Source organism: Colobus angolensis, unplaced genomic scaffold, assembly GCF_000951035.1.
Source record: "Colobus angolensis palliatus isolate OR3802 unplaced genomic scaffold, Cang.pa_1.0 Scaffold229, whole genome shotgun sequence".
Lineage (NCBI taxonomy): Eukaryota > Metazoa > Chordata > Mammalia > Primates > Cercopithecidae > Colobus > Colobus angolensis.
The window spans coordinates 3,302,759-3,324,376 of record NW_012115477.1 but is presented as its reverse complement, the minus strand read 5'-3'; the positions used below and the strand labels follow the sequence as shown (position 1 = coordinate 3,324,376).

Here is a 21,618-nt window from a genome sequence, read left to right as displayed (position 1 = left end):
AAAACATCATTTTTATACCTTAAATATATAAAACTTTTACTTATCAATTTAAAAAGCTACTGCCAATATATATGTTACATATTATAGTAGTTAAGAGATAAGGAAGATATCAAAAAGATCCATATTAAAATTCTAGAAATAAAAAAATAAAAATATAATTCTAGAAATAAAAAATAAAAATTTTAGAAATAAAAAAATAAAAATATAATGTCTGAGATGAAAAATATATGATAGGATCAATAGAAGATTAAATATTGAAGAAGAAAAGATCATTGGTTTTGAAGACATAGCAATAGAAACTATTCAAAATAAATGCAGAAAAAAAATAAACCAAGCATTGGTGAGCTGTGGTAAAACTTCAGGCAGCCTAATATATGTAGAATTAGAGTCCTTGAAGGAGAGGTGAGACTAGAAAGACAGAAAAAAATACTTGGATAAATAATGGTCAATATATTTTTTAAATTTGGTGAAAACTATAAGCCCATAAATCTAAGAATTTAAGTGAACTTCAAGCATAAGAAATAAGGAGGAAGCTGTATCAAAACCCATCACAATCACATTTCAAAGTCAGTGATAAAGAGAGCATCTTAAAAGCAAAGGAAGAGGCCAGGCGCGGTGGCTCAAGCCTGTAATCCCAGCACTTTGGGAGGCCGAGACGGGCGGATCACGAGGTCAGGAGATCGAGACCATCCTGGCTAACACGGTGAAACCCCGTCTCTACTAAAAATAGAAAAACTAGCCGGGCGAGGTGGCGGGTGCCTGTAGTCCCAGCTACTCGGGAGGCTGAGGCAGGAGAATGGCATAAACCCAGGAGGCGGAGCTTGCAGTGAGCTGAGATCTGGCCACTGCACTCCAGTCCGGGCGACAGAGCGAGACTCCGCCTCAAAAAAAAAAAAAAAAAAAAGCAAAGGAAGAAATATCCATTATGTTCAGAGGAAAAAAGATAAGGATAACAACAAATTCTTCATTGAAAAAAATCAAGCGACAAGATAGTAGAACAATATCTTTTTTTTTTTTTTTTTATGGCATCTCGCTCTGTCACCCAGGCTGGAGTGGGACTACAGGTGCCTGCCACCATGCCTGGCTAATTTTTTTGCATTTTTTAGTAGAGACGGGGTTTCACTGTGTTAGCCAGGATGGTCTCGATCTCCTGACCTAGTGGTCCGCCTGCCTCGGCCTCCCGAAGTGCTGGGATTATAGGCGTGAGCCACTGTGCCCAGCTGAGCAATATCTTTAATCTACTAAAAGAAAGAAAGAAAGAGAAAAACTGGGTTGGGTGCAGTGGCTCACAACCATAATCCCAGCACTTTAGGAGGCTGAGGCGGGCAGCTCACTTAAGCCCAGGAGTTCAAGACTAGCTTGAGCAACATGGTGAAACCCTGTATCTGCAAAAAATTAACTGGACATGGTGGCATATGCCCATAGTCCCAGCTACTCAGGAGGCTAAAGTGGGAGGATCACCTGAGCCTGGGAGGTCAAGGCTGCAATGAGTAGTGATCACACCACTGAACTCCAGCCTGGGTAACAGAGTGAGACCGTGTCTCAAAAAAAGAAAGAAAGAAAGAAAGAAAGGATGAAAAGAAAAAACTGTCAACCTCAAATTTCATAACTGGTGGAAACATATTTCAAAAAATTAAGGTGAAATAAAGACTTTTCAGGCATAAGAAACTTGAAATAATTAGTCATTATCAAGCTTACGCTATAAGAAAGGTGAAAAAAGGAACTAGATGCAGAAGGAAAATGATACCAATGGAAATAGGTACCTAGAATAAAGAATGAAGAGACCAGAAATGTTAGCTACATGAGTAAATATATAGGACTCTACATATTTATTTAAAATTCTTTAATAAAAGATGAGTTTTTTGTTTTTGTTTTTTTTAAATTTTTTTATTATACTTTAGGTTCTAGGGTACATGTGCACAACGTTCATGTTTGTTACATATGTATACATGAGCCATATTGGTGTGCTGCACCCATCAACTCGTCAGCACCCATCAACTCGTCATTTACATCAGGTATAACTCCCAATGCCATCCCTCCCCCTAAGATGATTGTTAAGCAAAAATAATTACAATGTAATATGGGTTTATTACATATTTAGAAGGAGACTATATGACAACAATAGCAAAAGATTTGGAGGGGAAACTGGAAGTACTGCACTATGTTAAGTTTCTTACACTGTAAGTTGACATCGTATTGCTTGAAGGTAGACTGTGATAAGTTAAAGATGGGTACTATAAAACCTAAAGTAACCACTAGAATAACAAAACAAAACATTATACTTAGCAGTATCACTTTCCTTACTCCTCCAAAAAGAGATGAAATAGAATACTAAAAAATTTTAATCCAAAAGAAGGCAGAAAAATAGGAAAACTGTGCAAAGAACATACGGAATAAAGAGCAAATCGCAAAATGAGAGATTCAAACCTAATAATATTGATAACCACATTAAATGAAAATTGTCTCAATATCCTATTCAGATATTCAAAGAGACCTGTATGCTGCCTATGAGAATCACACTCTAAGTACAGACACACAAATGGAATAAAAGTACAAGGGCACGGTTCATATGGATTTCTTCTTTTGTAAAATGCCACTTGAAGTTCTTTTGTGGATTTTGTATTGCATGGGTTGACAAACTATAGATTATAGGCCAAATCTGACCCTCTATCTGCTTTTATATTGTCCATAAGGTAAGAATGTTCTGTATATTATTTTAATGGTTAGGAAAAAATCAAGAGAAGAATAATACTTTGCATCGTGTAAAAGTGGTATGCAATTCAAATTTCAGTGTCTGTAAATAAAGTTTTATTGGAATACAGACATGGCCTTTTGTTTACCTTTTTTTTTTTTTTGAGATGGAGTTTCGCTCTTGTTGCCCAGGCTGGAGTGCAATGGCACCATCTCAGCTCACCGCAACCTCCGCCTCCTGGGTTCAAGCGATTCTCCTGCCTCAGCCTTCAGAGTAGCTGGGATTATAGATGCCCACCACCATGACCAGCTAATTTTTGTGTTTTTAGTAGAGACAGGGTCTTGCCATGTTGGCAAGGCTGGTCTTGAATTCCCAACCTCAGGTGATCCACCCGCCTTGGTCTCCCAAAGTGCTGGGATTACAGGTGTGAGCGACCACACCCGGCTACCTACTTCTTTTTTTTGAGACAGAGTCTCACTCTGTCACCCAGGTTGGAGTGCAGTGGCATGATCTTGGCCTCCACCTCCTGGGTTCAAGCGATTCTCTTGCTTCAGCCTCCTGAGTGGCTGTGATTACAGGCACCCACCACCACGCTTGGCTAATTTTTGTGGTTTGAGTAGAGACAGGGTTTTACCATGTTGGCCAGCCTAGCGTCGAACACCTCAGGTGATCCGCCCACCTCGGCCTCTAAGAGTGCTGGGATTACAGGTGTGAGCCACCTCGTCCAGCCTTATCTTAACAAACTGGCTGACTGTCATGTTTACCTATTGTTTAGGCTGTCTTTGGTTATAGTGATGGTAGCTGCTACAGAAACTACATGTGCCACCCTCATCACTTTATGCTGCTGCTCAGCATTCTACAAATCTCAGTGATGCTGTTAGAATTTGAGAGCATGTTGAGTTTTGCTGTACTGTTTCACTTTATCCTAGTTTTTAAAAATACCATTGCATACCCATCATCTCAAAACAAGAAAATAAGAGAAATGTGGACTTTGAATGCGATGTTTTTAAGGAACAGTGGACTGTGAGTTATTTCATATTCAAATTAGATGCCACAGCATTGTGTCTTTTAATGCCATGACACTAAATAGTGCTGGAAAATACAAAATGTGTCAACATTAGCAGACTGAGCACTCATCGCAATATTCCCAACTTATAGGAAAGCAACATTCAGAAAAACTAGAAAATATAAAACAAAATATCTTGTTTTAGCAGAATTTCTTCACGAAACTAAAATATGAAAGTGAGAATGAAACCAAAGTAAGTTTTTAAGTGGCTCATTCATTGGCCAAGCAAAGAAAGTCATTTATGGATTTTGAGTTAATTATATCATGTTTGATTGTAGCAGTGGAAGAAATGTATTGAGACTGCATAACTTATATAAGGCTGCCATTTGGTGAGAACAGTTGCTCATAGTTACAGACATTGAGAGTAACATCTACAGTCAATTAAAAAATAAGATAGATTATTTTGAGTAGTTTTCCCTGACTCTTGATGGGTTGACATATATCACTGACACTGCTCAGTTGCTGGCTTTTTGAGGAGCCAACATTATATTTGAAGTAAGTGAAAAGTTAGCCACTATAAATAGTTTCTGTGGAACAAGTACTGCTGAGAATATTTTCAAAGAAGTTGAGGAAAAAAAATAAGTACAATCTGAAGTAGAATCTACTAAGATACATTATAACAGATGGTTAAAATATTTGCAGAGCAGAAAACAAGCCTTAGTTGGATAAATTTACAAAGCTTGTGAAAATGTAAAGTGTTTAAAGCCTATAGTTATTTACTATTATTTGTCAGCATATATTTTATGGGAAGGAATTGAATTTATCATGCATTTTTGGACCAGTAGTGTAAATGGTTAAGTTCATTTGCTCTTGTAAACTTAACCATCTTCATTTTTGTGAGTTTTTGTCGAGGGAAATTTTTGACTTACCTTACCACACAGCAGTTTGATGGCTTAGCAGTGGTAAAGTTTTTTGCAGTATTATGAATTCAGGGCCAAGATTGAAAAAGAAACTTTTTTCAGACAAGATCTCACTTTGTCACCCGGGCTACAGTGCAGTAGGACAATTATGGCTCACTGCAGCCTTGGCTTCCCAGGTTCGAGTGATCCTCCTGCCTTGGCCTCCTGAATTGCTGGGATTACTGATGTGAGCCACTGCACCTGGCTTGGAAACTTTTTTTTAAAAGAGCCATCCTTAACCACTATTATCAAGTACTAAATGCCTCTGGATATTAGTTTCTGTTGTAGATTTGATTATCTTTCTTAATTCAACCTAAAACTGCAAGACAAAACAGCAATTATATGCATACCTTATGCTGTGGAAAAGTCATTTCCATGACAACATTGTTTGAATCAAAAGTAGTGTCAAGTTGTTTTATACACTTCCCATGTCAAAAAGTTAAATCAATAAATGAGGTTGCCATTGTCCAGGTAATAATATCCTAGTTCTAACTAGTAAACTTGTTGGGCTCTTGGACTTAATAAACGAAAAAAATGTTTATGATTTATTTGGGCAACATATTACAGCTCTGATGAGAACAGTTGTAGGTTCCAGCATTGGATGTGTCAGTGGTATATCAAATGTACACTGTGGTGTCAATAACATACTTTCTTGTGGACAAAAATGAAATAAGACTTTTGGTTGATGAAAAGAGATTGCTAAAATGTACAGAAATAATCCCTTGTGATTTTATAGAATTGAGTTTCCAAAAGAATCTAAAATGGCTTTTAGCTTTGATTAAACCAGATATTACACAGAAAATAGTCTGTTGACAGATGTACTGGCAATAGGCCATTCCCTTGGGCTAAAACAATATCAGTTAAATTGGTTGTATTCAGACAACTATTCTAGGAATCATGTTGTCTCCTATGACTCTATTTCACTAACATGCTTTTATCATGACTTTCAAAATATCAGAGCTTTAAAAAATGGCCAGAGGAATACCTTTACAGTCATGAGTTAAAGGTTTCAAACTAAGATTTATTATTATTAAGGAGCTGTTTTATGAACATTCATTCTAATACATGTGATAGAATAAAATGTAACTGAAATTACATGATGAAGAAATTGAGATGGAGAATGACTTATTTAAGTCAATATGATAGGAAATATGACCCCCAAATTATTAGTTCCTAGCTCATCTTTATGCTAGAGTGTCCTTGTGAGGAAGAACTCATTTGTGGACAAAAAGATTGGTAAACAACTCTTCCTTTTATAGAAAAACTGTCCATTGAAATTGAATATGAATCCATCTTTATATGGCAAAGTAAGAGTTTTTAATAAATTACATTTTACTAGACACAGTCTCACTCCTGAAATCTTTCTTTGATTGTTTTATTTGTTAATTTAATTTTTAAAATTAGGTTTTTAAAAATATTTAGAGATGGAGTTTCACTATGTTGTCCAAGCTGGAATACAGTGACTCTTCACAGGTACCATCCCACTACTCATCAGCATGAGAGTTTTACTGACTCCATTTGCAACCTGGGACAGTTTACCCCTTGTTTTACTTTTTAAATTTGGCAACTTTAAAATCTTTCATCAGGATTCCAACCATTTATTCTCTAGCTACTAGTTCTAATAAAAAAATGATTTGACTTGTCTAGAAGTTATTGTGAGACTAGCACTTAATAACTGCAACAATAAAGTTTTAAGTGATGAAATGATATTAGTCAGGTGCTTAAAATCAGGTTGACAACTATTCCCAATAATTTCCCTCAGGGACAATACTATTTATTAGAAACAATTGATAAATGTAAGGACAGTAATGTTGGGTCTTTCAGTACTAATTTGGTTTTTCAGTTGAAGCAAGTATCTGCTAAAATAATAAATGTCTCACATATTAATATAACTGTTGGTAAGAATGCCTGTTCCACTCAAAAGATTCTGAAAAGATTTGAAAGATAAATTGTAATAGACAAACATTAACACAGTAAAGAAAAAATAGCAAATTTTGTGGAGTGGGAATTCAAATGGAATTATAGGGATTGATATTTCTGCCTGGAGTAGTAAACCACGGAATTCCTAAACTCAGAAGTTAATCAGATAATTATATTGTGCTATGGAGGTTAATGCTATATCCATTATTTGATTATTAAGTGAAATTCTATCCACCATCTTTTCATGTATGCCAGTAAAATTGAACTCCTCAGCCCTATTTTAAAATCTAAATACTATCTAACAAAATTCTAGAACCTTGCCTTCAAAATTAACAAAAAGAATTTCAGGAAGAGATGAAGATGCCCCCTTTCCTCTCGAGCTCTTTCTCTATCATAAAATTAGCTTTCTAAACCAAAATGAATGCTTGTGAATATTCACAACTGTAAACCACTTATTCTATTTTCTGATAGTATAAATCCTATCTTGCAGGTGTATATTAAACAAAGAGGTCTTGCAAAAGTTAAAAAAAAAACAAAAACAAAAAACAAACTTAGAATGGTTGCCATGTCCTGTGGAAATAATCTCTAAAAGAAACATGCTATTCTGATGGGTTGTTTTAGCTGACAATTTGTTGCTCTGCTAACAAAGCTTTAAGAAACACCTCAGTATTTCTAAACAGAATAAATACTTGTAAGATTTTTCTGTCATTCAGAGGCAAATTATTGACATTTTCCTTTTCTTCCAAATGCATGATAAGGAAAAAGGAAAGCCTAAAACTCTACTAGAATTCTTATTTTAACAGAGATGGAAAGCTTTATTTTACTTCAATTTAAAGTAGGAAACCTTGTTTTCTGTGGCTTTTCTCTGTTAAGATCCCATTTGTTATACAAAGGTGAATTTTGTTAAAATAATTAGAAGAAAATTAACAAATTATTACTTACCTCTTCTATATTCCTCTACTCCCCACACCTGTTTAAGCATGACTTTGACATACATTATGCTGGTCATTCCATCACTAATTATGAATACATATAAATATCTTGTTTATGCATATTACTAGTCATGATTACGCAATTCTTTTTAACTTGTATAACAACTAGTACAGAATCATTTCTGATGCACACATGACTCTGAATTGTTAGACATTATTTTAACTAAAATCTTATTTTCTGGGAGAAGGAAAAACTAAACCTCTTTCTTATATTAAAACTCTTCAAGTGTGTGTGTTTTCATTTCGTTACTTTTTCTTATCTATTTAATTCTGAGCTCTTTTTTCTAACTTATTCTTGGTCTCTTCTTTACTACTCTAGTTATCCTATTACAGGTACTAAATATTCTCTATTTTTGGTTAAAAATATCCAGAACAGAAAGACTTCCTTTCATCTTTCACTAAGAGTTACCTGTTAACCATGAGACTTACCTGGCCTCCTTAATGATGTGGGTCATCTCAGCACAGCTCACATATATGCACAGACACATGCATGCATTGCATGTGTGCACACCACATACATGCATCATTTAAAATAAAAATAATATACATACTCCTTGAATTTGTGCTGTATCTATGGCTAATATTGCTGTCAAGCTTCCCGTGCTGTTTTCCTTTTCATCAAACCAGGCAATATCCTAGAGAAAAGGAGGATTAACATACAGTTGTCGAAAATCTTTTTTTTTTCTCTGACTTGTGATTTTTCTGCTGTAAGTCAAAAAACATTTACCTGCCTCCTCACTCACAGGTACTTAATTCCTATAAAATACTATGGATCAAATGACTTTTGCTTCTTTTTTCATGAAGATCTATATTTATATATAAACTGAAGAACTTAAGCCCAAGAACTTGGACTCATTACTCATTACTGTAGTGTATAATAATCAATGTTAAATTAAAATGGTCATTTTAAACCATCAAGTGATTTATAATTTTACTCCATAAGTCATTTGTGAAGAGCAGACACAATTCAAAAGTAAGGCAGTGAAAGCTAGAGCAGTGGCTCACACCTGTAATTCCAACAATTTGGGAGGCCAAGGTGGGAGGATTGAGTCTAGGGGTTCAAGACCAGCCTGGCCAACATGGTGAAACTCTGTCTCTACAAAAAACACAAACATTAGCTGGGCCTGGTGGTGTGCACCTGTAGTCCCAGCTACTTGGGAGGCTGAGGTGGGAGGATTGCTTGAGCCTGGGAGGCAGAGATTGCACCACTGCACTCCAGCTTGGATGCCAGAGTGAGACCCTGTCTCACACACATACACACAAACACACACACACACACACACACACACACACACACACACACAAGTAAGGCAATAAACAACACAATTTAGAAATATTTTCAAAACTTTCTGCCTAAACTAACTAATGATAAAACGTTTATCTCCTTCTCTTTAGGGGCCACATAATAAAGATTTTTCCCTGACGCTTCACATTACCTCCTAGAACTTACAACAGTGGGCATTGTGAGGAGCTAAAAGGGCAGAAGGCTGTGAAACCCTTGAAGTTAAGAGGTATGCAATCTAAAGAAGGAGTCAGATCAAAACTATAAGCAATAAAAGCTTAATGTAATAACCAATTTTATTTTCAACAGCAAATGGAGACAGCACATCTTAGCGCTTCTCAGCCTGAGGAATTCTGATTTCCTCTTATAGCTATTAAATGTTTCCTCACATTCACTGGAACCACTTGTATCGCTTGTAGATTAAAACCAGGTGGAAACTGTCTCTGAGAGATGGTTTATTTTTGTGAGTAAAGAACAAAAAAAATCTTGGCTTATTGCAACCCAGCCAGGGCTCTGAGGCCCAGGTAACAGGCAAAACAAAGGCATAGCAGGTTGAGGGCTGTGCCTTAATCATGCACATCATATGTTAGATGAAAACTTTTATGGAGGAATATGGTAGAAGTCAGGCATGATAGTACCACCCTGAGCCCCACTGTGTTGGGAAGGTGTCTCCATGAGCTTTGGGTTCTAGATGCCCAAAGAGCATCCTGTGGAGATTACAGTCTGCACCGGACAGTAGCCACTTTGAAAGCACAATCCCAGGCAAGAGCCTAACATACTGTGAATACACAGCAGCAACAATAATAAACACAATACCGCTGAACTGAAAGACATTACCTGCTTTTTATTGTGTACTCTCTCTCCAAAATTAAGATATTTTATATATTTTCTAATTGGTTCTAGATTTCAACGTGACATGGAATGCACAGATAATTTTAAGATACAGTATAAGGTAAAAAATAGGAAAGGAATTTATTATTGAATATTACATTCCTGATTCTATAGTAACTTGCTGTAAAAGACCATGAATAGGTACATATGTGATTAATCTTAGTCACTATCTGATGTTCAGTTGGCAAGATGTCTGAAATTGCTTTTTGGCAAGATAGCAATTGTGTACTCCAGGGATTGTTTTCCAGTACAGACAATACATGTGAAAACATTTAGGGAGGCCGAGACGGGCGGATCCTGAGGTCAGGAGATCGAGACCATCTTGGCTGACACGGTGAAACCCTATCTCCACTAAAAATACAAAAAAAAAAAAAAAAAAAAATTAGCCAGGTGTGGTGGTGGGCGCCTGTAGTCCCAGCTACTCAGGAGGCTGAGGCAGGAGAATGGTGTGAACCTGGGAGGTGGAGCTTGCAGTGAGCCAATATCGCACCACCGCACTCCAGTCTGGGTGACAGAGCAAGACTCTGTCTCAAAAAAAAAAAAAAAAGAAAACATTTAGCAGTGTTTCTGGTACTTAGGTGGTGAGCAAAAATTAGCTTGCATCATCTCTTCCTGAAAGGAATATAATTATAAGAAAGGCCACCAGGCTTTTGATACCAGTAGATATCCACTTTTTTTTCTGCCAATAGTTCTACTTGAAATAAAAAGCAATAAAACCATCATAAGTGCTTGGCATGTATTCCCTCATTTAATCATCACAACAACTCTATGAGATAGATAATATGATTACCCACACTTTAGAAGTAAAAATACTAAGGCACTTAGAGGTACTTAGAGATTATGTGTCCGAGGCCACATAGCTGGCAGGTGCTGAGGCCAGGATTTGAACCGTAGCAACCAGAGGCCAGGGTTTTTATTTTCGTTTTTTTTTGGATTCGCTTTTATTAAAGATGGACTTTATTCTAAGTGTATGGTGTACCTTAAGATATTGCCTGACACAGTGTTAACAAGCAATTAAAAAGTGAAACTACCATAACATAAAGATAACAGCTGTAGTTTGGGGGAGAATGAGGTTACATTTAAAGTCATGCAACTCATTACTTAAAAAGAATTTCTGGCTGGGCACAGTGGCTTATGCCTATAATCTCAGCACTTTGGCAGGCTGAGGTGGGCAGATCACTCGAGGTCAGGAGTTTGAGACCAGCCTGGCCAACATGGGTGAAACTCCATCTCTACTAAAAATACAAAAGAAGTAGCCAGGTGTGATGGTGTGTGCCTGTAACCCCAGCTACTTGGGAGGTTGAGGCAGCAGAATTGCTTGAACCCAGGAGGCGGAGCTTGCAGTGAGCCAAGATCACACCATTGCACTCCAGCCTGGGCAACAGAGTGAGACTCCATCTCAAAAGAAAAAAAAAAAAAAATCCACTAAATGTAATACTAATTGTTTAGTTAGGCTCAATGAATATTTTTTGTTAAAAAACATTTTTTTTTAAACTTTCAAGTTCAAGAGTACAGGTAAACTTGTGTCATGGGGGTTTGTTGTACAAATTATTTAAGTTGTTAACCAATTATCTTGTTCTGCCTGTCATCTGACTGAAGAATTACAGCTGAGTTTCATGACCTGTTTCTCATGCTCCAGGACTGATTACCTCAGATCCTTTTGGAATTAGCTTAGGTAAATTTTGAAGCCCCTAGTGATCACCATCAATGCTATCATAATTTAAAGAACCCCAAGAAGCCTTAGCCAATCTAATTTAGAGGGAAACGGGGACAAATAAACTTCTTATATGCTCAAAAACTCAATAGCTCTATAGGTAATTATTTATCATTAAGAAATGTAAACTTAGCTTTGAAACACAATGAATGATGAATTATTCAATGATCGAAGTCAGCAACACTTAGAACATTCTTTTCAACAGGAAGAATCTAAAGTAATCACATAAAATATGGATTTTGTATCTACAAAAATACCACACCTGTTTCTATACATACCTCTACCTCAAATGAGGTTTAACAATGGTTATAAAAAGCACTGCAAGTCTCAGCATGGTTGTTAAATTTGAAAAAGTCTTATCTTATGACAAAAATCAGGTAATAAGAGTTAGATAAGACTGCACACTAGGAACTTCCCTTACTATAGACAAAGCAAAATTGTGAAGATGCTTACAAAGAAAGGGCAAAATATACTAGTCTTCTTTTTCTCCAATTTTGCAAAGTAAAGCTAAGAATCAAAAAGTGTGCTGAAGGAGGAAGAAGGAAAACGAACAACTTATGGGGATATTCAATAACATGCTAAGTGGTCTAGACTTTCTGCGTAAATCTTTGTTAAGTATGTGCATGATATTTTAAAACCCAGAGTTTCTGGCTGATAGTTTGAAGCATCCTTATGAGCAGAAGCTACTTTATCCAAAAATGTTACAGGCTTAATGTTCACATGGCTAATGCTAGATGGAGGATTAATGTCAAGTATTAACCATCAAAATACTAGATTAACCACAGTTTCTCTCATTAAACTGGCTCATGACCTTGAGATTCCTCCACTAAAAGCTTTCCGTGGACAGAAAGGAAGTTCAAAGTATGCTTGGAAAAATTAAAATTTATATTCTTCTATATAAAAACAAGCATCTAGGCATTCAGGAAACATTTTCAAATGTTTCTAGAAATTTAAAATAAATGTATTTGAATGGGGAAAAAGATAAATTTTTAAAACAAAACAAAAATGAGCAGAAATTGTCAACAAATGTGAAATATGGTGTTAGTTAATTAAAGTCTCAACTTACTACAAGATTTGTGGTAAAGACATAAAGTGTTCATAAAGTAAAAAATAATAATGTACAAGTTTAACATGAGAGGTATGTGCTGGCATCAAATTGATTTATGATCCTATAAGTAGACTTTTATTTTTCTGGATTAAGAAGTGTCTTCAAATGTGGAACAAGAAGCAGAGATGGCACCTTTTTGAACAGAAGGTGTAAGGTCACCGATTGCTTTAGAGCATCGTGTTGTCGTGGGAAGCCTCCGACTTGCTTCTCTGCATTTTGTATCTTGTAGCTCCCTAAGAGCACAGTTGTTGCATGGCAGCCTTCAGAGTACTGCTCCTAAAAGTCACAAGACTTTAAAATGGGTTTTGACGACTCAGTTGGAGTGACAGTAACTCTATTTCTGAAAAGAAATCACCTTGGCAGGAAGCTATTTGCTCCTGCCTGGTGAGCTTTCGTGACAGCAAGTGAGGTGAAGGGCTACTAATGATTACTGGCTTTCAGGGTAACCCAATCCATTTTAGCCTCGTGAGAGAAGTTTAGAGGTGCCAGTCTGAGACATTCCTTCCATTTGCCCCCAAGACTCACTTCTCAAGATTACTACTTGATCCGCCTATTTTTAGTTATTTCACAGAGGTGACAGATCATCTGCATGAGGCAGGCAGACCTGGCAGCTAGACTGATGTTATCTGAGTTCAGGACTCTTCTGATAAAGGCAGAGAGATTGGCTGCTTTAAGCAGTGTAGAGTCGAAAAACTTAAGCTATGTGCATGGATTAGAACCAGAGAAATTAACAACTCCTTTTCTGATACATTCCCAAGATGTTGTAGCTCTTACTTCTCCTTTTTAATTTGGCCTTCGATTCTGATCCCAGAACACTCCATCATTCATTAAAAGAAAGACTTGTCAAGATGAATGCAAGGAACAATGAGTAGATCCTACATTCTTTTCTATAAGCTGTATTTTTTAACATCACACTTTTGGACTTGCTTCTTTTAGAAAAACATAAGACTTCTGACATCAAATTTTTGCTGCTCAGAACAAAAAGAGTGTGCCTTCAAAGAAAGATTATGTCAAAAATTGACTCGAGACAGAATTAAGGCTAGAATGTTTTACAATAAATTTTAAATATAATAAGAAAAATTCAACTTAACACTGACCTGATATAACATGGCTTTGAAGGCCAAGTGTCTTAATCTCATGGTTAAAATTTCCCCTGCTCTGCCATAAAATAATCCCTGAAAAACAAACAAACACAAATCTACATTCTTTTCCTTTGTAACATTTAGTTGATATATTTTTAACTTAAATAGAAAGAATGGCAACAAAAAGTAACCATGCTCAGGCTTGTTTAATTTATTAAAAGCTTACCTGCATGAAATAACTGACAAAGCAAATAACACCCAAAATGACGAATATCATGGAATACATTTCTGCATCATGCTTTAATGTGGTTTTATCCTTGTTTCCAAACATCTGAAAAAGAACAGATTTTTATCAGATGTTTGGAGGAAAAGATAAAAGAAACAGAAAAAGTGAAAATTTCTGTGAATCAGGAGTTTTAAAATACATTTCTTTCTTTTTTTTTTTTCTTTTTTTCCTTTTTTGAGACAGAATCTTGCTCTGTCGCCCAGGCTGGAGTGCAGTGTCGTGGTCTCAATCTTGGCTCACTGCAACCTTTGCCTCCCAGGTTCAAGCGATTCTCATACCTTAGCCTCCCAAGTAGCTGGGATTACAGGCGTGCACCACCACACCCAGCTAATTTTTATATTTTCAGTAGAGATGGGGTTTCACCATATTGGGCAGGCTGGTCTCGATCTCTTGACCTCAACTGATCCGGCTGCCTCAGCGTCCCAAAGTATTGGGATTACAGGCGTGAGCCATTGCACCAGGCTTAAAATAAATTTCAACATAAAAATAAAACCATACACACATTTCTGTGGAAAAAAGTGCACCATGATGCTATCATCTGCATTCATTATCTATGATAAAAAAAACTTGCTTTTAATTCTCTTAAACTATGTAAATATGAGATCTGAAAAATGAGTCATCTATCTGCTATCATTATCACAGTGTATTTCCCAAGAAACCACCAGTTTATTTGAATTATTATTTTGAATAATTTTGGATCACTCAAGTTTCTTAGTATTCTTCTAGTTAAGTAGCACCTGCAAGGTGAGGCTTCTTCATGTGCCCCTAGAATTGTGCTTAAAAATTAGTAATTATACATACACAGGCATTTATATTGATAGTATAGCTGTGCAGATTAGGGAGACTAAAATTTCAGGCTAGAACTTTAGTTAACATTGAAAAGTAAGCATGGATCTTGTAAGATCTTTAAACCCACCAACTGCCCTGAGTCCTTTAGCACAATTCCAAACTCTTGTTATTTCTTCTCCCTGAGCTGGCTGGTAAGAAAAGAAATTGCAACTGTTCCCACTAGTTGAAAGGAAAGTAGTTGTATTTGCCTATTTTATTTTTTCAGTGTTTTGGAATGCTGATCCAGCACTGGAGTCAAAATTAGAAAACAAAGCAATTTCTTCACTGATTGCCCAGTCAATAAGGCCCAGCCATACACTTTACAACAGATGCTGGCTTATCTCCTGGGAACATTAATTAACCTTCCTATTATGGACCCCACACCAGGGGCAGCCCACTAAAAGTCCCAAATTTCCCCTTGTGGATCGGACTGCTATAAGCTTGTTCTCTGAGGTCATACTTTCTTTAAATTGCTAAAGTATTAACAAATTTGTTTTACTTACGGTTATAATTTTTGCAAAGATGATGGAAAATACTGGATGAACAGTTCCATTTAGAACAGAAGCCAATGTCCCCAGAACCACAAAAGGCCATTCAGACTTGTTTAACTTTAAAATTTTTAATAGAGAGACTTCAGGAAGACTTATCTAAAAATAAAATATGTTTGTTAAAAATGTCAGTTTGTGTGCATAATAGAATCTAGGGAAGTTAGCCCATCATAAACAGAATTATAATGTATAACATCAAATATAACAGAGAGCAGGGCAGAAAATATTTTTCTTAAAAAAATTCACTGCCCATATTATTAATGATGACCCCAAAGCATAAAATAAAAGAAGCTTTGCCAGAAGTGACTATTTGTTCAATATCACTCTTTGGCATTTCACTCAGTTGCTATCATTTAAAAAGCACAATTAACTCACATGTAATTGTCAAGGGTCACAAAAGAAATGATAGGTGTATTTTTCTTTACTCTTGTTAAACTGGATGGAATATTGTACTACAGGATAAGAAAAAATCTAGGCAGAAGCCAAGAAAAGAAAATGCAGAAGGTAAAGGTTTCATTACGATCTAAAACTTGAAAGTTGGAAAGTTTCATGATGTATTTACAGAAACATTTTCCTAATACCTTTGCTTGTTTTGGAGTTCTTATTTACAAGCAAAATATTGCAATATCTGAGCACATTATTTAAACTCACCAAGCCTGTCTCCTCATTTCTCCAAGGGGAATGGTATCAGCTCCTATCTTGTAGGATTATTTGTACAATTAAGCTTTATTCAGTACATTTGCACTCACTGTATTTTCAAACAATGAACACCCGATAAATGCTAGCAGCCATTGCTGTTTCTGATGTTATTACAGAAGAGGGATTATATTACACAAAATTTCAGGTTTTATACAGAGAAAGCACAATGCAAGTAGTCATTCTGGCTCTGTCAGCCCTTCCTAGGATACGTGGAAGGTGACAAGGGGAGGTAGTGGTCACAGTGGTCAGAGGATAAATAATACAATAACCATCTCTCTTTGCTCTTGTCTGCAATAAGTAGTGTATTTATTTCAGACTCTTAAAAATTCTTGTGAACAGCTTTGTGGTGAGTAATTATTCTGAGTAGGGAAGTAGACAGTGAGTTCTTTGGTATTTCATTCATTAAAACTTCCTCATGGCATTCACTCTTTATGAACCTAATAACCAGAGAATTCCTCAAGAAAGACTATAAAACAGTTTATAATTCTTGTTCTATTCTCAGTCTGGCCACTATAATGCAGACTGTTGTTTGGACAACAGAACTTTGAAATTCTGATGCCTTTTAAGTCCATTTTCAGGCTGGCTAACCCACATTTATATTGGGTTACTTAATACTTTGATTGTATCCATCATCTTTTCTGCTGAAGTTTTCTAAAGCTCATCATCAAAAAGGGCACAACATTTCAGTTAGGTCACTGTTCAAAAGAATATACAGAAATTGGCTGGGCGCGGTGGCTCAAGCCTGTAATCCCAGCACTTTGGGAGGCCGAGACGGGCGGATCACGAGGTCAGGAGATCGAGACCATCCTGGCTAACATGGCGAAACCCCGTCTCTACTAAAAAATACAAAAATCTAGCCGGGCGAGGTGGCGGGCGCCTGTAGTCCCAGCTACTCCGGAGGCTGAGGCAGGAGAATGGCGTAAACCCGGGAGGCGGAGCTTGCAGTGAGCTGAGATTCGGCCACGGCACTCCAGCCCGGGCAACAGAGCGAGACTCCGTCTCAAAAAAAAAAAAAAAAAAAGAATATACAGAAATTAAGTTGCACACTAACTCTTTATCAGGCACTGAGCATGGAGCTAAGTGCTTTACAAAATTAGCTTATTTTGTAAGGAAATTAAGGTTTAGCGTGTCCCAGGGCACCAGTAAATTGCAGAGCCAGGAAATTAGAAGGGCTATCTTCCTCCTATAGAATGATCTACATTACATACGTAATTTAAAGACGTTCTTTTGCCTCTGGGAAAATACACAATAAAAGATTAAAAATGGTATCATTTAAATGGTGTTGTCAAGACAGAAAAGAAATAAGATAAAACAAAAATTTTGGTAAAATCATAAAATAGGCTGTGTTACTTAAATATGAGACAGGTTATACATGTATTAAAGTAATCTGATACAAAAACATAAAATTATAGACATAAAGAGATACGACATGAGTGTTAAAAAGTTAAAAAGTGATACCTAAAATATTTTAAATTTCATTTGATGCAATTTAGAGCTTTCTTGAGTTATAGTTTTCATATAACACAGTGCACATATTTGCAATATATAATTTGATAAATTTGAACACAACTACACACTCATGAAAACATAAAAAACGTCAAGATAATAAACATATTCATTAACCCCAGAAGTTTTCTCCTGCTTTTTTATCATCCCTCTCTCCACACTTCTTAGTTACCAGTCCTCTTCCTCCCTTCCTCCTGCAACTACTGATATGCTTTCGGTCACTACAGATTAGTTTGCACTTTTAGAACATTATATAAATGAAATCATACACTATCTACTTCTTTTCAGATAGCTTCTTTTGCTCAACATACTTATTTTGACATTTATCCATGCTGCTGCATAAATCAGCATATCATTTCTTTTTATTGCTGCATAGTATTTCATTGTATGGCTATCTCACAAATTATTTATCCATCCACCTGTTGATATAACTTTGAGTGGTTCCCACTTTTAGACTATTACACATAAAACTACTATGAATATTTATATACAAGGCTTTGTGTAAACATATACTTTCATTTCTCTTGAGCAAATATCTAGAAAAGAAATGGCTGGATGTTTCACTTTTAAAGAAACTGACAAATTGTTTTCCAAAGTAGCTTTAGCATTTTATACTCCCACCAGTTAAATAAGCTCCAGTTGTGCCCCACCATCACCAATATTTGGCACAGTCGGCCTTTTTAGATTTAACCATTCTAACAGGTGCATAGTGATTTCTCATTGTGATTTTCTTTTGCATTTCTGTAATGACGAACCACATTGGGCGTTTTCTGTGTGCTTATTTCCAATCTGCTCATCTGCTTTAGCAAAATGCCTATTCAAATCTTTTGCTGCCATTTAATTGGGTTGTTTGTATTTTTATTATTGCGCTTTGGGAATTCTTTATATTTTTTGGATACAAGTCGTGATCAGATATGTGATTTACAAATATTTTCCCCTAGTTTATGGTCTATCCTTTCCATTTTCTTTAAAGTGTTTTACAGATAATGAAGTTCTTGATTTTGGTAATGTCTGACATCAATTTTTTTCGTTTATAAATTATGCATTTGTTGTTATATTTAGGAAATCTTTGCTTAACACAAAGTCATGAAGTTTTTTTATTGCATTTTCTTATAGAAGTTTTATTATTTTAGGTGTTACAGTAAGGGTTTTAATCCATTTTGAGGTAATTTTCATCTGTGGTTTGAGGTATGGGTTGTGGTTGATTATTTTGTCTATAGACATACAATTGATCCAGAATCATTTTTTGAAAAAAAATTTTAATTGAGTTGCCTTTGAACTTGTGTTGAAAAGCAACTGACCACTTATGTGTGGGAGTACTTCTCAACTCTCTTTTCTGTTCCATTGATCTATTTGTCTATTTGTATGCCAATGAAATGTTTTGATTACTATAGTTCTATAGGTAATTGAAATGAGAATTAGTAATTAGCTTTATATAGTAGTTGAAACAGAATTGAAATCAGGTAGTATCCCTCTTCCAACTTTATTCTTTTTTAAAAGCATTTATTTGACTATTTTGGCTATCTGCATTTCCATGTGAATTCAATTTGGGGAGAAAGAACATCTTAACTATATTGAATTTTCTTGTTCACTCACATTGAAAATATCTCTTAATTTATTTAGTCTATTTTCTCTATAACATTTTATAGATTTCAGTGTGTGGATTTTATAATTTCTTATCACATTTATTCCCAATAATTTACTATTTTGGTACTCTTGTACATAAAATTATTTTTTAATTTTAACTTCCCACTTTCCATTTGTATTATATAGAATTGGGGTTGATTTTAGTATATTGTCACGTATTCTACAACCTTGCTAAACTTTATTAGTTTTAGTACTTGTGTGTGTGTGTATGTGTAGATTCCATAAGATTGTTTGCATAAGTGATCATGCCATCTGTGAATAAAGACACTCCTACATATCCCTTTCCTACCTGGATGCTTTTATTTTCTTGCCTTATCGAACAGGCCAGAACTTCCAGTAGAATGTTCAATAGATGTAGTGTATGCTCTTGCCTTGTTCTTGATCTTAATCTTTCACCATTTAGTATGATGTTAGCTGTTGTTTATTGTAGCTGCCTTTTATCAGGTTGAAGGAATTTCTTTTAATTCTTTGCTTGCTGAGAGTTATCAGAAATGGATGGTGTATTTTATCAAATGGGTTTTCTGCATTGAGATAATTGGTTTTTTCTTTTTAATTTTTTTAATTAGGAGAATTACATTAATTTCTGAATGTTAAACCAACTTTTCACTTCTTAGAACAATCCTGCTTGGTGATGACGTATTATTCTTTTTCTATATTGTTGGATTAGATTTGTTAAATTTTGTTAAGAATTCTTTCATCTATGTTTATGGCTGATATTTGTCTATAATTTTATTTTTTTAATCTCATTGTCTAATTTTGATATCAGAGTAATGATGTTGGTCTAATAGAACAAGAACTTCTTCGTTATCACTTTTTTTTAAAATAGAATTCATCAGTAAAGCCATATGGCTTGAATTTTTTTTTTTTTATTATACTTTAAGTTCTAGGGTACATGTGCATAACGTGCAGGTTTGTTACATATGTATACTTGTGCCATGTTGGTGTGCTGCACCCATCAACTCGTCAGCACCCATCAATTCATCATTTATATCATGTATACCTCCCCAATGCAATCCCTCCCCTCTCCCCCCTCCCCATGATAAGCCCAGTGTGTGATGTTCCCCTTCCCGAGTCCAAGTGATCTCATTGTTCAGTTCCCACCTATGAGTGAGAACATGCGGTGTTTGGTTTTCTCTTCTTGTGATAGTTTGCTAAGAATGATGGTTTCCAGCTGCATCCATGTCCCTACAAAGGACGCAAACTCATCAAAGAATTTAACCACAGATTTAATTTTTTAAAAATAAATGTAAGACTATTCAAACTATCAATTTATTCTTGAGTGGGCTTTGATAGTTTGTAAACTTTAGGGAATTTGCTCATTTCATCTGAGTTGTAGAATTTGTTTGCCTAAATGTTTTAATAAGATTATTTTATTCATCTTTAAATATATGTCGAATCTGTAGTGATGTCAGCTCTTTCATTCTTGATGTTGGCAGTTTGTATCTTCTTTTTTTTCTTGCTCAGTGAGTTCAATATTGATGGTCCCAGAGAACCAACTTTGGATTTGATTGATTGTTGTTTATTATTTTCTTCCTTCTGGTTTCTTAAGGTGGAAACTTAGTATATTAATTTGAGATTTTTAGATAGTATAGGTGTTTAGTGGCACAGATTTCTTCCTCAGTATCACTTTAAGCTTCCTACACATTTTGATATGTTCAGTGTTCATTTTTGTTCAATTCAAAACGCTTTTGAGTTTCTCTTTTGATTTTTTCTTTGATCTGTGCATTATTTAGAAGTGAATTATGTAGTTTTTAAATATTTCAAGGTTTCCCAGACCACTTTCTGTTATTGACTTCTAACTTAATTCCATATCATATTGGTCAGGTAATATACTTTGCATTACTTGATTTTTTTTTTTTTTAAGGCAGGATCTTGTTCTGTTACCCAAGATGGGGTACAGTGATGCAATCATAGCTCACTGCAGCCTCGAGATCTTGGGTTCAAGCAATCCTCCTACATCAGCCTCTCAGTAGCTGGGACTACAGGTACATGCCACTATCCCTGGTTAATTATTATTGTTATTATTATTATTATTATTGTTGTTGTAGATACAGGGTCTCCCTATGTTACCCAGGCTGGTAGTATGTGAATTTTTTAAAGTTTATTGAGACTTGTGTTATAGTCCAGAATAGGGCCTTTTTGGTAAATGTTTCCAGTGCATTTGAAAAGAAGACATATTCTGTTGTTAATATGTGAAGTCTTCTACAAATGTTTATTAGGTCAAATTTGTTGATAGTGCTGTTAAAGTCATCTATATTTCTGTTGAATTTCTGTTTACTTGTTCTACTAAGATTTAGTAGAAGGGTGCTGAAATCTCTCAATACAATTGCAGATTTGTCTATTTGCAGTTCTGGATAAACTGATTCCTTTTTTATTATGAAAGAAACTTCTTTATCCTTAGTAATGTTCTTTGCTCTTAAAATATAATACTTTAGGGCTCAGCTAAAAAAATAACAGG

At 35.5% G+C, this 21,618-nt stretch overlaps 1 protein-coding gene across 1 annotated transcript in view; it reads right to left on the bottom strand.

The window, feature by feature from the left end:
* The window catches only part of ABCB5 (ATP-binding cassette, sub-family B (MDR/TAP), member 5), a 135,227-nt gene that overhangs the window by 40,735 nt on the left and 72,874 nt on the right, over window positions 1–21,618 (bottom strand). Inside the window, exons 16-19 of the mRNA XM_011944166.1 lie at window positions 15,264–15,407; window positions 13,873–13,977; window positions 13,662–13,739; window positions 8,121–8,204 (exon numbers count right to left, since the gene is read on the bottom strand). Of these exons, the coding sequence (XP_011799556.1) occupies window positions 8,121–8,204; window positions 13,662–13,739; window positions 13,873–13,977; window positions 15,264–15,407 (411 nt within the window). The remainder of the gene's footprint in view (window positions 1–8,120; window positions 8,205–13,661; window positions 13,740–13,872; window positions 13,978–15,263; window positions 15,408–21,618) is intronic.